General features: G+C 38.8%; 1 protein-coding gene across 17 annotated transcripts in view; it reads left to right on the top strand.

Annotated features, from left to right (window-relative positions):
• Positions 1-18,564, top strand: part of EYA4 (EYA transcriptional coactivator and phosphatase 4) — a 161,076-nt gene that overhangs the window by 19,028 nt on the left and 123,484 nt on the right. For 16 of the 17 annotated variants that reach the window (XM_030022593.2, XM_030022609.2, XM_030022606.2 and 13 more), the window contains exon 2: positions 71-172. In XM_030022593.2, the coding sequence (XP_029878453.1) occupies positions 140-172 (33 nt within the window). In that variant the 5' untranslated portion in view covers positions 71-139. Of the gene's footprint in view, positions 1-70; positions 173-18,564 lie in introns of those variants that run through there. The other variant, XM_030022604.2, reaches the window with a different exon arrangement.

The following is an 18,564-nucleotide window of genomic DNA, read 5'->3' as shown; positions in this document are numbered from 1 at the left end:
TATTGCAGATTTGCCTTAGAAGTGAGGACCACAAACTAACGTTAATTTTTTTCTCTTCATTTTAATTTAGACTACTGAGCTGTAAATTGAAGGGAAGATAATTTCTGCTTGTGGGGGAAAAGAAAGGTGAATAACCTCCATGGAAGACTCTCAGGATCTAAGTGAACAGTCAGTAAGTACAAATGTTCCTAAACTGAATGGAATAAATTGAACTCTGTTCAAGTTGTCTTTGAAGGGATTTTACTTTGGATTTGAGAATTATAGTAAGATCTGGGGAACGCTTCTGAGCTTCTAGATCCAAACCTTTTCTTAGTTCACACAGGAAATGAGTGGTTTTAATCTTTTTTACCCATTGAAAGGTAAAATATCATAGTTACATAGGATTTTGCAGAACTAGAATTGTTGGAGGGCTGATGGATATAATTAAGGTATACTGGAAGAACAAAATGTTAAAAACTTGCACAGTGGTATGCCTTGTTCAAATAATTGTATCAAAATGTATATCCATAGCGGTCTGTCAGTTTTGCCAAAGCAAGAGTTACCCAAAACGCAAATAAGAAATTTCACATGGTCAGACTGTGGCAGATGACGTACATGAATTGTTTCAGGACTCTATTGGATTTCAAGGGGATTGTGAGAATTGGCTGCATATCTCCCTGTCCCATGTCAGAGAGAGATTCCCCTTGTCATTGATGAAATAGTTGGGAAAAATGGGGTGGACATTTCTTCTCCTTTTTCCCTTTCTAATGTTTCCTTTCCTTTAAGGATGTGGTCTTCAGACTTCCTTATCGTGAGGCTGCAGTTCTGAGGAGGCAGCATGCTCCGATGAAATTTAAAGTTGGCTGGGTTTGCCATCCAAAGTATTGGCTTTGTTTTTAACATCAATTTCTAGTGATCACAGTACTGGCAGGTTTTGCGAGTACCATGATCCCCACGAGTCTCAGCTTGGGCTCAGTGTACTAAAGATCAATAAAGGGATTTCATATTTCTATTTCTGACAAGCTGAAAGAGGTTATCCATGTAATAAACTAGTTTTAATATATTTTTTTATAGCAGAAACTTTTATAGGTAACACAAGTGCAAGGAACTGAGAAGAGTTGCATGTTTTTTTTAAAATGACATTAATTGTCTTTAATAAGCAGTACTTTGCTCCTGACTGGATAGCTCCTGTCTGAGACTTTGTCTTGGGCTGGAGTTTTACTGCTGATTTAAAATGGTAAAGAACTGGAACATCTTAACAGTGTCTTAAGTCACCATGGTGGCACTACTTGGGACAGCTGCACTTATTTATGTATTTAAACTGTTCCCAACCAAAACTTCAGAGCATGTACAAGCTACATGGCTTCATAATTTAATAAAGTCTTATAAAGGTCGTAAAAGATTAAGCAGAAGTTCTTCTCTCATAGTCTGTGAAACAATTATTCCTTGCAGTACATGTAGTACAGTTATTAATAGGAAGTAGATGAGCCAGGTTAGCTTAGTGCAAAAATGTGTTTTCATAGTAGTTAAAATGTTTTTGCACCACTGGATGCCTGATAAATGCATACTCTAGTAGCCATTTTACTAGCTTATTGTAGTCTAATTTCTGTAGTATTTTTCATAGTTACTACATAGCTTTATGCTAATATGTGAGAACAGTCTTGCAGATTACAACCTGAGGTTAAATCTGTGCCATGTTGCATGTGGAGATAGGATTTGCTGTCCTTACACTACTGTTAGTGTCACAGAAAACTGTGGTTCAAAACAAGGGTTTATTCTTCTTAATCTTTGCTGAACAGTGGCAGAACTTCAACGTAGTGGGTGAAGAGTCCCGTTTCATTACTCCCTTCATCCAGGCGTGCACCCAGACTAAGACCTCACCAAGGTGTTGGGCACTGTCCTGGGAAAAGGAATTGTGTGAGGCCCGTCCGCCTCAAGCAGATACTGAACCTTCCTTTCCCCACTTCAGAAGCCTTTTCACTATTATATCATGGTTAAACTTCTCTCACAGCCAAGTTTTAAAAAAGAAAACAGTGCTTCTGGCTTAATTCTTTAAAAGCTGCAGGGCAGGACTGTGGGCTAGACATCCCAGGTAGAAGGAGGCGTTCTGTAGCCAGAGCTTTGGTGATTTAAGCTCTGGGAAAGTATCAGATGTATATCCTACGGCCCTTCTGCTTGTACTGTCCTGGTGTTTTGTGTGGTTAATGTGTTTTGTACTGGTTAGCTCTAGGCAGTTTCTGCTCATCATGCGGGATTTCTGGTTCTTGACATGTTCAGGGAGCCTAGGTACTTCATTCTGGCTTCAGGATTCCTCTCTGGGAGCTGGGTGCTTGGGATTCAGATCATGGAAATTCAAGGAGCCTAAGGATCTAGCCACTGCTGTGAGAGTATTAGATTGTGTGAATAAGCATGAATGCAAGACCTGTGCTCAAACTTGTGCTGGCACCTCGCCCCGAATACCGAATATTCTCGCCCTTGGTGACTTGAAAGACTGCCTGTCTCTGCAACTGAGATGGGTTAGAAGGTGCTTGCTGTTGGATGGTATGTTTGATGGACAGTTGAGTTTTCTGAACAGAGAGATTCCTTTATTGAATTCATTTCCCTGGGCAGTCTGTTAAGAGCCTTGGGAAAGGAGGCCAGGCACAGTTACTTGGGACAGTGAACAAGGTTAATTTTCAAGTTTTATTTTAAAGAAAAGAAATTATGCTAATTTCTGCAAGTAGGTCGTCCTCCTGAATATGATGGACTGTAGTGTGGCTCTTATTCTGACAGTCTCCTTCATAATTCTGAGATCACTATTATTGTTCTAACTCACGTTTTTGTTGTTTACTCTGTCTTCTATTCTTTTAAAATACACTAATAAGAAACAATTGGTTCTATGATTCCTATCCTTAAACTGTATCACAGTCAGGTGGAACTCATATGATCATAGCTATTGAGCAATTCCACAGCATCCCTGTTGCCATATAAGAAATAAACTCTTCCACTTTGTCTCAGAGCAGTGTCTGCATGACCACATGCTGCTTCAGAAATCTAAGTGCACCCCTGTTCTCTGAGCCTCTAAAGAATTGCATTTGACTGAATTGAGCAGCTGCTGTGTTTTCTGAGATGCCAGCTTGATTAGATGTAATATATACACCATTTATTGCATTATGTCAGTAATTTATTTATTTTTCCTATTTTTATTTCTAGTAAATTACTTGCCCCTGCTACATTTTAAATCCTTATGCACTGACTCACAGAAGTCAGTCTCCTTGCCTGCTTGTCATACTGTAGAGCCTCTGTACTGAGAAATCTGTTGTGCTCCCTTTCCTTTGCCTTCTCACTCCCAGTCCCATGTGGCAGAGGTGGGGGAATCGAGTCTTAATCTAGATCATACCGCGATAAAAAGAGTCAGAATCAGAGTAGAGTTTATTGTACTTTGGTTTTCCTGTCTTTACACACAACTCCATAAGTAAATAGCTGTATTTTGAAGATCGCCAGGAAAATGGTGCAAGTTACTACCTGACACAGAGGAGAGAGAGCTGGGATCCCTCAGGTGCAGCTGAGATCCAGCAGGTTCCTGCATCTGGCATGGAGCGGGCTGGGCTGGGGCTTACCATGGTACTGTACTTCTGGGGCGGGTGTGTGTCCTAAAGAGCTCACGACTCTCTTTTTCGTTCCAATTCAGATGCAGAATATTATCATACATCCATGCATAGGAAGAAAACTTTCTGTTCATTGATAGAAAGGTTCAGTTTATAGTATTCTCAAAGAAAAAGAAGAAAATAGCAAGACACATATTTCACAGAAGAAGAAAATAACCAAACGGTCCTTTTAATGTTCTGGTGTGATGTCTGTCACCATGTGCAGGCTGCTACTTATCAAGTAAAAGAATACTTAAAGCCACATAAATTGGCTTTACGTGGACAGATGTGGCTAGGTAAAAATGTAGTTTTAATAACTGTGATTGCCATAGAGTTTATGCGCACTGAATAAAAAAAATGTAGAAGATATAAAAAAACACATTACATTTTATGTTACTCTTATTGCTATCCTTAAAAATAAATATGCTAGTTTTCATTTTTCTAACTGGAAATCCTTTTTTCAAAAGATGCATGGTAAAAAATCTTTTATGTAGTTTTGAAATGGGAGAGAAGGGAACTTTACAGATCTTGTATTTATGAAGAATCTAGCAGTCGAGAGACAAAAGGTTTTTAAGATTGGTCTTGGAGATGGTTAATTAAATGATAAATGTTTAGCACCTCAATAGTCCTCTGTTGTGCCTTGGTATAGCAGATACACATAAGACTTTGAGAACTACAGTTTTACATTCTGTATCTTCTAGTCGTTATTTGCTGTTCAGTCTCTCTTAGTAGAAGAAAAATAATTTGGCCACTAACTTGCTAGTTTAGGGTTTCAAAGGGCCTTATTAGAAACTGGTGTAATTTCATCCCCTGGCCCTTTTATATAACAGTGTGCATATTTAGATTACTTCATTTTGACCTAGAATTAAACAATAGGTTGCGGTGCTGTAGGACAGGACACTAGCAGATGTGAGGCTAAACCTGAATGAACAGGTTTTCATTTTTCTGACATTTGGACAATTGTCCCCATTGTGCCCTGGGTAAGTTATTTGGTTTTCATCAGATTATACAGACAATCATATCTGTTACTTGCTTTTATGCCCTACTTGCAGCTGGACAATCCCTGGCAACCTTTTTGGACAGTGTTGTTTCCCCATTTTTGTTTTGTTTTATCCTGTGAAGGTGTCAGATGTGATCCCCTTGCAGATCAGTTTTTGGCTGTAGCTACTTCTCTGCCGCACAAGCCCTGCGCCTGCAGCATTTAGTCTTCCCCCCTCTGGGGTGGGCAGCCTGCTCGCGCCCTGGGAACTTGGGCTGAAGTTCATTTCAATGAAATGAAAAAGAGTTTAAACTCTTCTATTGAGTTTTAAATGTCAGTCATACTTTGGAAGACTGTTCTGTATCGCAGCATAGCACGTTGTGGTTCTTACCTCTGTGATATCAATATTTGTAGGACTTGGAATATTACAGGCAATTCATCTTGTCAAATTAGCAATGTTGCTTGAGAAAGACCTCTGGAAGTTATCTAGTCGAGCTTCTAGTCATGAAATGCTAGCAGTATGCACAACTATTTCACTGTTACGAAAGCAATGAACTATATTAAATATCAGTAAGCGAGTACCTTCTGAAGAAATTATGGGTTTAGCAAGCAAAAAATAGTTGCCTTAATGAGTCATTATTTGCTTTTAACTAAAAGCAATCATTGAAGAAAAATGCTGTAACTTGAAGTCAGCTGAACTAAATGAAAACCAGGGTGTCTTTTCCAAGGTGTATTTCAGAGCGTTTTTGAGAGTTGCTTAGGTATTTTATTACCCCTTTTCTATACACACAGTAACTGGCACAGAGAGATGGCTTGCCGTAGATGATCCAAAATTTTCACCCCCTTTGAATTACAGTGGATCAAGAATAAAGTGTAATACCATAATTCCTTCTCTGTAATCTAATAGGAATTTGTGGCAGAAACATCACTGGTGTTCTCTCCCTGCTGCAAGACCTTTACATACAGCATAACAACCTCTGCAAACACATAAATACTGTTTTTCTAATTACTTTGCCATCTACCACTTCAGCATTCTGTCATTTCTATACTGTAATTCACCAGTGCTAAATCTGAAGGTGCGTTTTCCAAACTGCATTAGTGGTTGTGTATGTGTTTTATTTTTCCCGTTCACCAAATGGGACAGACCAAATGAGACAACACTCAGAAGCAGATAATGCATTTTGACACGTGGAATAAACTGAACTGATTTGTGTTTCATATGAAGTGCATATCATTGGAGAAATACAGTTTGGCATCGGTCAAAGATACAAATGTTCACTGTTGACACACATGTAATAGAAATGTGCATTTCTTTCTGAGTTAATTAAAATTATGATTTGAAAGCACTTTTCTTTAAAAGCTAAATAGACAATCTATCTCTTCAAAAAATATCCAAGAGAGTGCGGCAGAATAACGTCCATGGCTTGTAACCTTGCAAGATGGGCTGAGAAGAGGTGTTGGCAAACAAATGGAAATGTTCCTCATCGGCATTGTCACTTCTCCTCTGGTTCAGCTCTCCACCTGTCTCCTGGAAGATGTTACTAAGTCAGTATCAGAGGTTTAAATGGAAAGGCATTGTATGGGCTGTGTTTAATAACAAGGGAAACCAATAAAAGAAGTATGTTCTGTTCTCACATACTGTCCTTGGAGCACGGACAAGGACTGACACATAGCTACTTTATAGTTTGTTGTGACTGGTATTCCTTGCTCCAGAGAGGCCCCAGACTGGAATTTTGGGGATAAAACTACTTGGGAAAATTGCTACTTCGATAAACTATGTGAACTTCCCTCAAGGTAGATAACGTCTTCTGCACAGAGTGCTCTAGGGTTCCTGGAGCATGGAATTCTGTATTAATAGTGATATAGATCTGATGCTATAGGGATATCAAGGGTGACTTCTATTACATTATGGCAGATAATACCACTAGTGAAAAAATGGAAAAAACTTGCAAGTACAAAAACTTCTTTTCAAGGCCTGAAAACTGGGCCAACTTAGACCTTCTTTGGAGCTTCAACAAGGGTTTATTCACCTAAGAAAAAGTTTGTATATATGCATGTATACAAAAGATTTGGAACATATGAGCCAATCTAGTAAAAGTATTGCCTCTCCCTATAAATGGTGCTTCTTTATATTAAATCATCAGAATCTGACAGACACATTTCAAGCTCTGCAGATGGATTTTGCTTGTAAGATATGATATTTGTTCAAGCATTTAAAATGCTGAATTTATAAATGCTATATTTTTAATTGATTTTAATACCATATTTTAACTTAGAATTACTCACAAAATTTCCATGGATGTCCATGTCAGTCTTATTTGTGAGTGCAAAATGAAAATATAATAATTACCTTAGGACAGTGATTGTACATCAGCTTAGGCTTCTGATTTTGACAGTGTCCAGGTGATGTTAACATGTCCAGGAATACTTTCTTCTTCAGTAAAAAGGGATCAGAGTTTTGTAATGCACACAAAATTTTTGACAATATGACAGTGAATCAATCTTCCCTAGCCTTTTCATGTTGTAAGGCTAAAAGCCAAGTGCTTTCATGTCTATTAAATTACTATGTCTACTTTTTCACATGAAAAGTATGGATTACACTGAACATATATTTGGTTTATTCTCATTTGATTATTGTAAAAATTCCAGATGCAGCAGTGTGCTGAAGAATGTGTGGGACTTAAGGGATGTGATTGAGCCCACTGAAATCAATGGGACTTCTCATGTGCTTTAAGTTAGGCACGTGCTTAAATAATTTTCTGGAAAAGACTTGGAAATACAGTACAAAATAAAAGCAATAATTTCAAAATATTTTATTAGCAAATACTTCTGAATGATTTGTGGCTATGGCTAATATTTGTTCAGCATTATATAATGGTCATGGTTTCTCCTCCCTTTAGTAACTTTTTTTTGAGCTCTACCTCAGTATCTGAGTGTTTGACTTGCAAGTCAACTCATATTAAAAAACAGAAGAATGACAGGGAGAAGTGTTACATTTTTAAATAATAAAATGACACTAGATGAAGAATCTCATTTTATATTTTATAAAGGATGTCTTAAACACATTGAGCACATGCAGACCCATTAAACCACAGTCACATCCTTGCCCTCTTTCATATTAGGTTAAATCTCTAGCAACTTAAAGGAAGAAAAGTTAGAAGTGTTGAAATGTTATGGCTACAGTGAATGGGAATAGTTTTGCCGTAATATAATTTAAGGCAGAACTTGTCCCTGGGGATCCCATTGAAGAAATGATGCAAAACTTGTGTTGCTTATTTTATTATTTATTAATTAGTAAAATAGTTTGTTTTAAGATTGGTTCATCCTCCACGCTCCTGAAAGCAACACCTGAAGATAGATGAGAATATTGTTGCTGTAGCATGCTTTGCAGTGTGCCAGCACTTGTACTTCAGCAGTGATCATGCTTTAGTGCAAGAAGTCCACCGACCCAAATACAAAGCAGCATTGCAGCTGAGAGACCAGAGTTTTGTGTTGGAGTGTTACTTTTATAAAGGCAACTTCTAGGTGAGAAACTAAGTTTATTTCAGCCAAGACCAGAGCTGACTGAACAAGTCTTTTCTTAAATGTGGCAACAGAACGAGTTTATCATAGCTCTCTCTTTCTTTGTCTATAGATGTTAACTGCATCCTGACACTGGTTTCATGATATTTAAGGCAAAACCAGACCAGAATGTTGTTCAGCAGAGCCACTAATAAGCTGAGTGTTTGTCATTTGTCAACTAACAACAGGGCTGAGAAATACTCTGAAAAGATCTGTAGTCCTGTAGTATTTAAGAACCTGTACCTGAAATTGAAGGGTTTTTTACAGAAAATTTACTTACCCTGGAAAACCGAGGCCACCTATAGTAAGGTTTTTGTGTTTCAGTGGAGTGAAGAGGTTTTCCCATTTTCCAGGTGCATTGCCTAAAGCAAAAAAAAAAGAGAAAATAAAAAGGAGGAAAAAAAAGTCTAGTGGTTTGCACAGGTGCCTTTGGATAAGCCTGAGTCTCAAATGCGGTAGGACTTGCTGGCTGACGCAAGTGTGTTCTTTTGCTGACACCAGTAGATGATAGAGCTGTATCTGGGCAATAGGCAGAGAAAACATTTCTTTCTGTGCTTGAGACTGATATAAATTCTAATCTGAAAAGTTTAATGTGCTTTCCTGTAGTGAAAGAAAAAGCTGTATACAGAGATCTGAACAATCTTGTGGTCAGATGTTCTTTATAACATGAATTGTCTCTGGTACGCACTGGGAAAAACAAATCTATGCAGTAAATAGCAACATTACAATATTATTTTTTTTATTTTTTTAACAGGAATAAAAATAGCAGTGTAACAAGGCCCGACATGTTGTGGTATTATGTATGTATTACCAATGTAATACTTTTAGTGTGCTCACTGTGCTGCGTGGCTTTCCTGACCAATTTCTGAAAGAAGTTTATAAGATACTACTTTCCAGTGCCAAGTGGCAATGTGGGGAGTTTACTTTTTTCCTTGTGGAAACACCTGCTGAAGTTAGAATTTGGTAGCATCAAAAGGAAGAGAATCTGCTGTGAAACAGATTTCAGAGTGGGGACTAAACATGGTGTTTTTATCCTTGGGATACTTCAGGCATCCTGCTCAGACTCATTGCTAAGCTCAGGTGTATCCAGGTTGGCATTCTCATCTGTATTTTCAGTATGCTCTTTGCTCCACATCTGACTAGCAGGGAAGGTACTTGGGAGAGTGTCTCTGATTCAGAGGACCTGGGAGACAGGTGCATTTTGATCCCTGATGCTTCTTTGGTTCCTTCTCTTGCTCTGTCTCCCATCCTTAGCCCCCACAGGCTCCAGTCTGGAAAATACTGGACATAGAATGTTCAAGGCATATATGATATAATTTGGTAAGGTAATATGGAGCTGTAATGTTAAGTCTGAATCTTAGGTTAAATAGAGAGGAATGAATTTTAACTGACCCTGATTTTTGCCACCCCCCCCCCTTTTTTTTTTTGTAGAGGAAGCAGTGACTAACAAGATTTATGTCATGAAAAAAATATTTTATAGTGCAAATCTTTAGTCCTCCCTGATTCTGTGAAACCATGTTTGGCTTTAAATTTTTAGTCTTTGGTTCTGGGCCACAAGAAATTTTTGTTTATGTGATTCAGTCAAAGTATACAAGTGAAGGAGCTACAGCAAACCTCAGTTATTTCTGAAATGAGAAAGAATGGTTTTCTTATTTCAGTTAGCAATGCTGTTAAAAAATTAACACAAGTTTTCAAGTTTCAGTTTGTCACACAGTCACCTTCCCTGTGGGACTGCTCATGGCTTTGTAGTGAAATGTGTTGGGGAGTCTGTCACCTGAGCATATTTGAGATTTACATGGTAAACACTCACAGCTTGGGAGCCTCATGTCGCTGGACACAGCAGTGTAGATACTAAATTCCTTCTTTAAAAAAGTCAAACTATGATTGTAGTTCAGAAACCAGCAGTGAGTAATGTGTGCTTAAACCATTTTTAGGAATTCTTTTTACTGACTCTGAGTAAATAGGATTTGTGCATTTATCAGCCCAGGTACGATTAAGTGTGAGAAAGAGCTTGCCCACTAAATGGTGATCCTCATAGTGGCTCTCAAGCAGTTATAAAAACCTCTACTTGCTCTTTTTTCCATTGAAAGATTCTTACTCTACCGTTAAAATTCTTCCAATAGCCTGTGCCTTGAATGCAGCATGTTGCTTGCCAGCAGCTCAAGCGTTTGCTTGAGTGGAACGGCCTGTCATTTCCTCTCCTCCTTTTTAGCTTGTTTTATTTCAGATATGAAGTAAATTTGATAGTATGACACTTTTTGAAGCAATGAAATTAAAATAATTCTGCAGTGAAATCTGTGGAGTATTTCTGTCCTTTCAGTGGGTTTTACCATCAGAGGGAGCAATGTGTTCTGTACTTAACAGAGGTAGTTATCTTGTTATCCTGTGTTTTACATCAACCACTATTAATTGCATTTATTTGAACAGCCTGACAGGTATTGGCCTTGCGGGACCCTGACCCATTATGGGCATCTGAACCTCACTCACTTACCTACTGGTCACCGTGGGCCGTTCCAGGATGCTTTTAACCTCACTTATTTCAGGAACGAGATTCACTCAGCCTTCACTGCATTGGACACAAGAGTCTCTGTTCTCACGAAGTGCAGCGGAGAGCAAGAGTGAACGCTGTGTACTGTCAGTCAGATTCTATATGCAGGGGTCTAACTGTTCAGGAGCTTGAATCCAACCACAGTTTCCCTTTGTTTAATCAGTTTCTTGTACCCTGAGTCATACATTGAGCTACTGGTTATCATCTTCCTTTATGTATCTATTATCTACTTTTCAAGTGATTGATTACTCAGACTAAGCTCAAGCACCAGTCATTAGCACATTCACATGTTCGGTTTATGCCTAATAATCTGAAGAGCTCTATTTTGTTTATTTCATTCTCTGTACGTTCTCTTCCATGTAGTTGTGGTGGTTCTTGTAGTGGTGCTAGAGCTTTGACGGGCTATAGACATACGGACATCCTGCTCTTTATCCTGTTATCTAACTGCTTGTCGATCATTCTCAAATTCATTGCCCAAGTTAAATAGCTTTGATAATGAGTTTTCATGTTTTTTTAGTACTTCATTATAAAAGTAAGGATTAACCTGTAGGCTCTGTAATGTGGCATCTGTATCTAGAAGATTCATAATAATGAAACTAATTTTGTCCCTTTTTCCCATAGCTTTGAAGGTGCAAGGGGCCTCATATCATCAGTTTATTATTTCAAATGGCATGCATGTACGTGTTTATTAATAAATGTAGTAAATGACAATTTAAATCATATTCTTCAGGGCATCACAAGTGAAAATCATAGGCTTCCAAGGAGTTGATACTGTACTGAGGTTTGTGCATGACTTGCTTTTAAGTCAAGGAATCCAGAGTTTAATTAATTGAAGGGAATTTTTACATTTTTCTTGCAAGATGCTAAATTTAATCTGGAGATAACTGCAAAATGAAATCAGCAGTTGAGGAAATAATCTTTGTTGGACCGAGGGCAGTTACGTGATGCATTGTTGGTTGATCGTTGATAAACTCTTCAGTTCTTTCTTGTTAGTACTGGAGTTCAATAGTAATTAATTTTGACAAAAGTGAACACATACTGGTAAGATTTCCCTGAAGAGTCAACATTGGCCTCAACTTTCCAGGTTGAAATAATACCTAATTTTAATTTAAACAGGTTAGAATTAGCTAACATTCTGAGAACCTTATCCTGAACTATTTACTGAAACTCTCTAAGATCATGTAATTTAAACTGTATTTTAGAATACGCCTATGGTAGGAGATGTATTACAATAATAATGGTACACTTCAGCTGCTTTTCTGATGCTGTTGGATATCTTCTGTTTGGACATTAACCTTATAAAGGGTTCTGTTGAAAGTCCTCGTGTTGAGCTGTGATAAGTAAGACTGAATAATTGCCTAAAAGGACATCCTGCCAAATACAATCAGGTTTGAAGAAGTGACTTACTTGTCTGCAGTTGATACATTTGGAAAGTCTACAGACCTGCTTTAGATTTTTATCTAAAAGCCTTCTTGATAAAAGAAGACTTAGAATGATTTAGAATATTGGCATTTTACACATTCTGTAGCCATGCAGCTATCGTTAACCTGTTGATGTTTCTTTTTTATGTCTATAAAAATTGAATACTTATATAGAGCCTGATCCCAACATAATTATTTCTGTGTCATGCAGCTGTAAAATTTACCAGTTGTTGAAAGCCTATCAGTAGGGTGTCAAGCAGAGCTACTGTGCAAAGAGCTTGTGAGCACATAAAAAAGACAGGAGAAAAAGAGGTATTTTTAGATCATTCTAATTGCTATTTTCATCTTCTGTGGTATATGGGAAATTGTATATTTTGTCAGACAAGGAAATCTTGGTGTGGTCTACATGCTAAAATACGTAATGATAAAAAGCAGACTATAATGGTCAGCAAGCTTGTACTACATATTCCTTCATGGATGAATGACTTTCTTGTGTTTATGAAGAGCCTACTGTGCATCAAAAAGACCTCTGTAAAATTCTATGTCTAAATGTACTTCCATTTATAACTGATCTTGCAATAATACTCAGTTTGTGCTGCAGATAAGACCTGATTGTGGATCTGCAAATCATACTGCAAAATTCACCCAGATTACCTGTAAGAGTGTGGAGCTAATGAATAAATGTATTTATCCCAGGGCCAGTGCTTTATTCTTTGCTGTCTGGGTTCACCTGATATGACAGCCATTGAAGAGGAAGGATGCCAGCTGGTTGTAAAAGGGCTGGAGCATAGCTTCTTTAAAATCACCAGTTACAGAAATCCATCTGGCATGTCCTAAGAGCAGGAGCTGACCTACTAGCTGTCCTCCTCCGATTTCCAGCAGTCTCAAGGGACACTCTTGGGGCCTTTAGTGAATACAGGATGCAGTGTCTAACCAGGAACGATGTAGTATTTTGAAACATCTGAAATTTTCAGATGAGTGCTTCGCAGTGCTCAAAAACTATACTTGCTGCTAGCATAGTTTCAGAAAAAGATGAGAGAAAATATCAATATTCACATTCCAGTCTAATGAAGAGAGTATTTTTTAAAACATTGCGAGTACACCATAAAACTTAGGAAAAGGAAAAAAAAAGAAAGAAAGGAAAAAAACGACACAGCTGATAAATCCCACTGGAAATCTCTCCTTTATTATTCTATGGAAATGGACATTTCCCCTTTTGGAGTTTGAAACTTTATTGCCATTAGTAGTAGCCAGTATCCTTCCAGCAGACTTTTCTTTGTCTTCTTCCAGTTGAGCCATTCCCTGGGTAGCGAGAGGAAGAAAGTACAGTAGAGTTTATTTTTCTTCATGAGTAGTATTTTAAGCTATTGTTCAAATGGAGCGACTCAGTTTGTGAGTTTTGGCTGTGCATGGTTTGCACAGTTTCCTTCCTATGTCTATGCAGCACTAGTTACTTGGCCCCTTGGACTGGAAGGATTTAATTGGAGCTATCACTGCTTCAGCATGATAATTTTAAAATTCTTTCTAGGCAAGGCTGTCCTGTAGCTCTTAGCTAAAATGAAAAACATCAACAAGGTGGTTTATTTTGCTGAAATACTATGACAGCTTTGAATTGCTGTAACTTTTTCTCACCTTCTCTTTAGTAGCAATGCTTTTGTAGCAATGGCACATGTTAATTCCTCTAAAGAGAAGGCTTGCAGTGGATAGATCAGAAACAATGTCTGAAGTGCAGAAGAATGACACTATCATTGACATTTTTATGTGGCATATTTTTCTCAACATACAGGAGGTGTGTAAAGTGTTGTCCATACCTCCATTTGTGTATGTCAAATATTCTATCCTCTGTACTGTTGAGACACAGTGTTGTTTCTTCATCAATTACATTGAGACATAGAACATGGCTAAGCTACATAGGTGAAAGGTGAACCCTTTTCTCTATGTTTTTTAACATATAATATTCTTACCATCTGTAATACCTAGCTCAGTTCTTTCGAGAGATTTACATTTTCACTGAGGAAGTTTTCAATGGGAGAGTATACATAGGAATGTATAGGTTATGAGTTATTTTCTTTCAAATTTTTAATGCTGAAAGAGAGCAAAAGATGGAAAATAGCATCCATGTGGGAAAAGAGTAATCGAATGTGTAAATGATGACTGTGAGGATACTTTGACCAAGTATATACAGTAATGTAGAAAAGTGAAATGCAGCATGGCTGCCTGCTGGGGTGAATAATACAGACATGGCTCCTTGGCTGTTGGTTTCGCTAAGCCACTGTGTTTACTTTTCATGTTTTATACTTTTCAGTGCTGCTGCTGTAACAAAACATCAAAGTGCTATGACCGAGTACTACTTGAAAAATGAAATCAGTGTTGTCTAGGGGAGGCTTATGGAACATCCTTTGATGTTTGGAGCTCACTTGGTCTGTTCCCAGTATTCACCCATCTTTTACTACTGGTTGCTGGGAGAGAATGGTAGAATCACTCCGTGCTATTCTGCTGCTGCTCAGTGGTGGCTTTTGAGCTTAATATTAACAAAAAATTTATCTCAAACAATCAGACCATTATAAAAGTCTTGAAGCTCATTAGGGGCACAGACATATTAGATTGTGCAGGGAATATCTCCAGCTGCTTTATTTTAATTTTTTTTTCCCTATCCTTCCTTGTAGTTTATAAGACTTCTCTCTCAGGGGAGTGTAAATAGTTTCCCTTGAAATTTGGTTTGGGAAAGTGGTCTTTAGCAGATGCCACAGTACAAAGCAGGCAGCAAAGGTTTGTGTGTAAATCTGTCTGTAAAAATAAGATTTTTTATGATGGCGATGAAGATCTCTGCAGTAATCTTGCCTCTGTTATGACTACTGCTACAGAGATGAGGCCTTTGCGTTTGGCTACATAAAGAGGTTACTGTTATGTGAAGACCGAAACCACGTTTCTGCCATTGTCTTCCATTTCTTGGTCTGCAGTAAGCTCAGTCCAGCTGGGGGAAAAGACTAAGCTGTCTTCTTATCTATAAATGTTAGTAATGTCATCTGGTAGGTTTGCGTGTGCAACTTTTGTGCTTTCCCAGAAGAAAGCGCCTCCATTTAAATTACAGAAACCCAATGAGTGAATTACCTAAGGCCAAACTAAGGTATGTTTGTAAATTCAACATCCATGAGCTCCACTGGAACTTGGCTTCATTCCCAGGGCTTCCTGTTTGACATCGTATTGTACATACTGTGAGGTTATAATGCCCTGTAAGTCGTAAACTTAGTGATGTCAGATTAAAGGGGAGAGATGGAGAAAAGATTCATCTTAGAAATAAAGAGAAACTTTAGCTGCCTTCCAAATGGAAAGAAAATGATGGAATAAATCATTCTTTCATTCTGGATCTGACAAGACTATTCTGCATTAATAAAAAGCAAATACTAGAAGTGTAATAAAGTATAATAAAGGTATTGTACAGTATGTAGTATTTGGCACTGTTTTCCACTGAAAAGATACATAACTGGGTAGATGCCGGGTGGGCTTGCAGCCATCCATCAGCTTTTTTGTGCTCCTTGTACTTCTCTTAGTTGCTTGAAGGAAGCTATTAATCACACATTATTTTAATGGCTGTATGTACTAGAACACAAGAGATAACTGCTGTGCTTGCTCTACCCAGTACCCACTGTGATGGGTTGACCCTGGCTGGTTGCCAGGTGCCCACCAAAGCCGTTCTATCACTCCCCCTCCTCAGCTGGACAGGGGAGAGAAAATATAACAAAGAGCTTGTGGGTCGAGATAAGGACAGGAGAGATCACTCACCACTTACCGTCACGGGCAAAACAGACACAACTTGGGGAAAATTAACTCACTTTATTACAAATCAACCAGAGCAGAGTAATGAGAAATAAAACCAAATCTCAGAACACCTTCCCTCCACCCCTCCCTTCTTCCCGGGCACAACTTCACTCCCGGCTTCTCTACCAACCCCCCCAGCGGCACAGGGGGACGGGGAATGGGGTTTACGGTCAGTTCATCACACATTGTTTTCTGCCGCTTCATCCTCCTCAGGGGGAGGACTCATCACACTCTACCCTGCTCCAGCGTGGGGTCCCACCCACGGGAGACAGCCCTCCACGAACTTCTCCAACGTGGGCCCTTCCCACGGGCTGCAGTTCTTCACGAACTGCTCCAGCGTGGGTCCTTTCCAAGGTGTGCAGTCCTTCAGGAGCACACTGCTCCAGCGTGGGTCCCCCACGGGGTCACAAGTCCTGCCAGAAAACCTGCTCCAGTGTGGGCTCCTCTCTCCACAGATCTGCAGGTCCCGCCAGGACCCTGCTCCAGCGTGGGCTTCCCACAGGGTCACAGCCTCCTTCGGGAACCCACCTGCTCCAGCGTGGGGTCCTCCACGGGCTGCAGGTGGATATCTGCTCCACCATGGACCTCCATGGACTGCAGGGGGACAGCCTGCCTCACCATGGTCTTCACCACGGGCCGCAGGGGAATCTCTGCTCCGGCGCCTGGAGCATCTCCTCCCCCTCCTTCTTCACTGACCTTGGTGTCCGCAGGGTTGTTTCTCTTACATGTTCTCACTCCTCTCTCCGGCTGCCGAATACTGCCTGTCCCAACTTTTTCCTTCTTAAAAATGTTATCACAGAGGCGTTACCACTATCACTGATTGGCTCGGCCTTGGCAGGCGGCGGGTCCGTCTTAGAGCCTGCTGGAATTGGCTCTCTCTTGAACACAGGGGAAGCTTCCAGCAACTTCTTACAGAAGCCACCCCTGTAACCCCCCCTGCTACCAAAACCTTGCCACACAAAACCAATACACCCACACAAGTGGCATGTACAAAGAAGACGTGCCTTTTCGGTGCAGGGAAGTGTAAATCACCGTGGCACAACTAGCATTAAAGGGTTCTGTTGTAGGGGATATAATAGGAAAGCATGGGAAATACTGTGTCTACTCCTGCCAACCGTCTTTCTATGCCCATCTACCTTAAGAGAATAGAATAAAGTCATGTATGTAGAAGAAAAAATTAAATTTCTTTAGTAATGCATTTAGGCTAGTGGGAATGTTGTGTTTTTCCTTTTTTTTTTTTTCTTCATTCAGTAGAAGCTCACTTTGCTTGAAATATATTTAAGTAAATCTTTTGGGAGAAGGCAAAATTTTTTCCAGAATCTAGTTTATGATGAATAGCAGTCTAAGGTTCATTAGTAGTCTCATTGCAGTCCTGCATATCCTGGATCCTGTCTCCAGTCAGTACATTTTGAAAAACATCCAACATCTGTCTTACTACCAAGAGATTTATAGTATAGTTCCAGTAGATCATGACATCCATTTTCTGCCCTCATAAAGAATCAAGTCCTTGAATTTTGACAACATTTAGATACTCTAAAGACTTACATTTTATTCAAATGTACAGTCCCCTCTTTTTATAATTATGGATAAATGACTAAGTCTTTACGTGCATTGAATATGAGCAAAACAAATATTTTTAGCTAGCAGGAAATGCGTATTAGGTGGGAAGCATAACTGTTATTATGCCAGCAGAGGTCTTCTAGTTGTGACAACAGTGGCCATCATTACATATCTAATTGGCCATATATTATGAACTATTTTACACTGCTTAATATGGTATTATACATTTTAAATCATTAAACTTCTAGAGTTTAAAACTACCCTACTTATTATGCAATATATACAAGTTGAAATAGTTGTGTGGTTTTAGAAAGAAGTATTATATACAATTTTCTACCATCAGTTAAAGACGTCCCCCATTCATGACGCTAGACTCTTTTGAATAGTCATCTTTATTAAAAACATTATTACTGTATATATTGAATAGCAGACTAAGTGCCTAAGACCAGTATTACTTTTTGGCTTAAGAGTTATTGCTTCCCTGGGACTTAAGTAATTTGCAAACTCTCTTTAAAGGAAAATCATAGATTAAAATTAGGACCACCACAGTTTTACCATGGATCCTGCCCTTTCTTGGAGTTACCTGCTCCATTTACAAATAACTTAACATTGTTTGCTTGTATGCAAGGGAAGAGCTGGTTTGAGGATTTAAAACACCCCGTATCATATGAAGAAATACAGTTTTCACACTTGCTGTCAGTGTAAATATTTTAATGTATAAAATTTAGTGGAAATGGTTTGAAGATTTTTTTTTAATGAATCGGTTTAAACACCTGTTACATCTTTAGCAAAAGGCTCACTGTTTAAATACTAGGATATGTTAATAATTTAAATATTAAATTTTGATAAGCCAGTAAACATCTGCTAATTCAGCAGAAAAATCTTGGCTCCCAAAACAACAGTAAACAAAGAAACAAAATACATGGTAACCAAAACAAACCCTAGAGACCCTCCCCTGTATTATGTGGTGGGATTAACAGGTGTGTGCACTTTATGTACCAGTATTTTGTAGTTCATACTGGAAATGTTTGTCATTTGAGCAAATTCAGTCTAAGGATGAGAGAAAATCTG

This window comes from Aquila chrysaetos, chromosome 8 (assembly GCF_900496995.4).
Source record: "Aquila chrysaetos chrysaetos chromosome 8, bAquChr1.4, whole genome shotgun sequence".
NCBI lineage: Eukaryota > Metazoa > Chordata > Aves > Accipitriformes > Accipitridae > Aquila > Aquila chrysaetos.
This window is presented reverse-complemented; position numbering and strand designations above follow the sequence as displayed.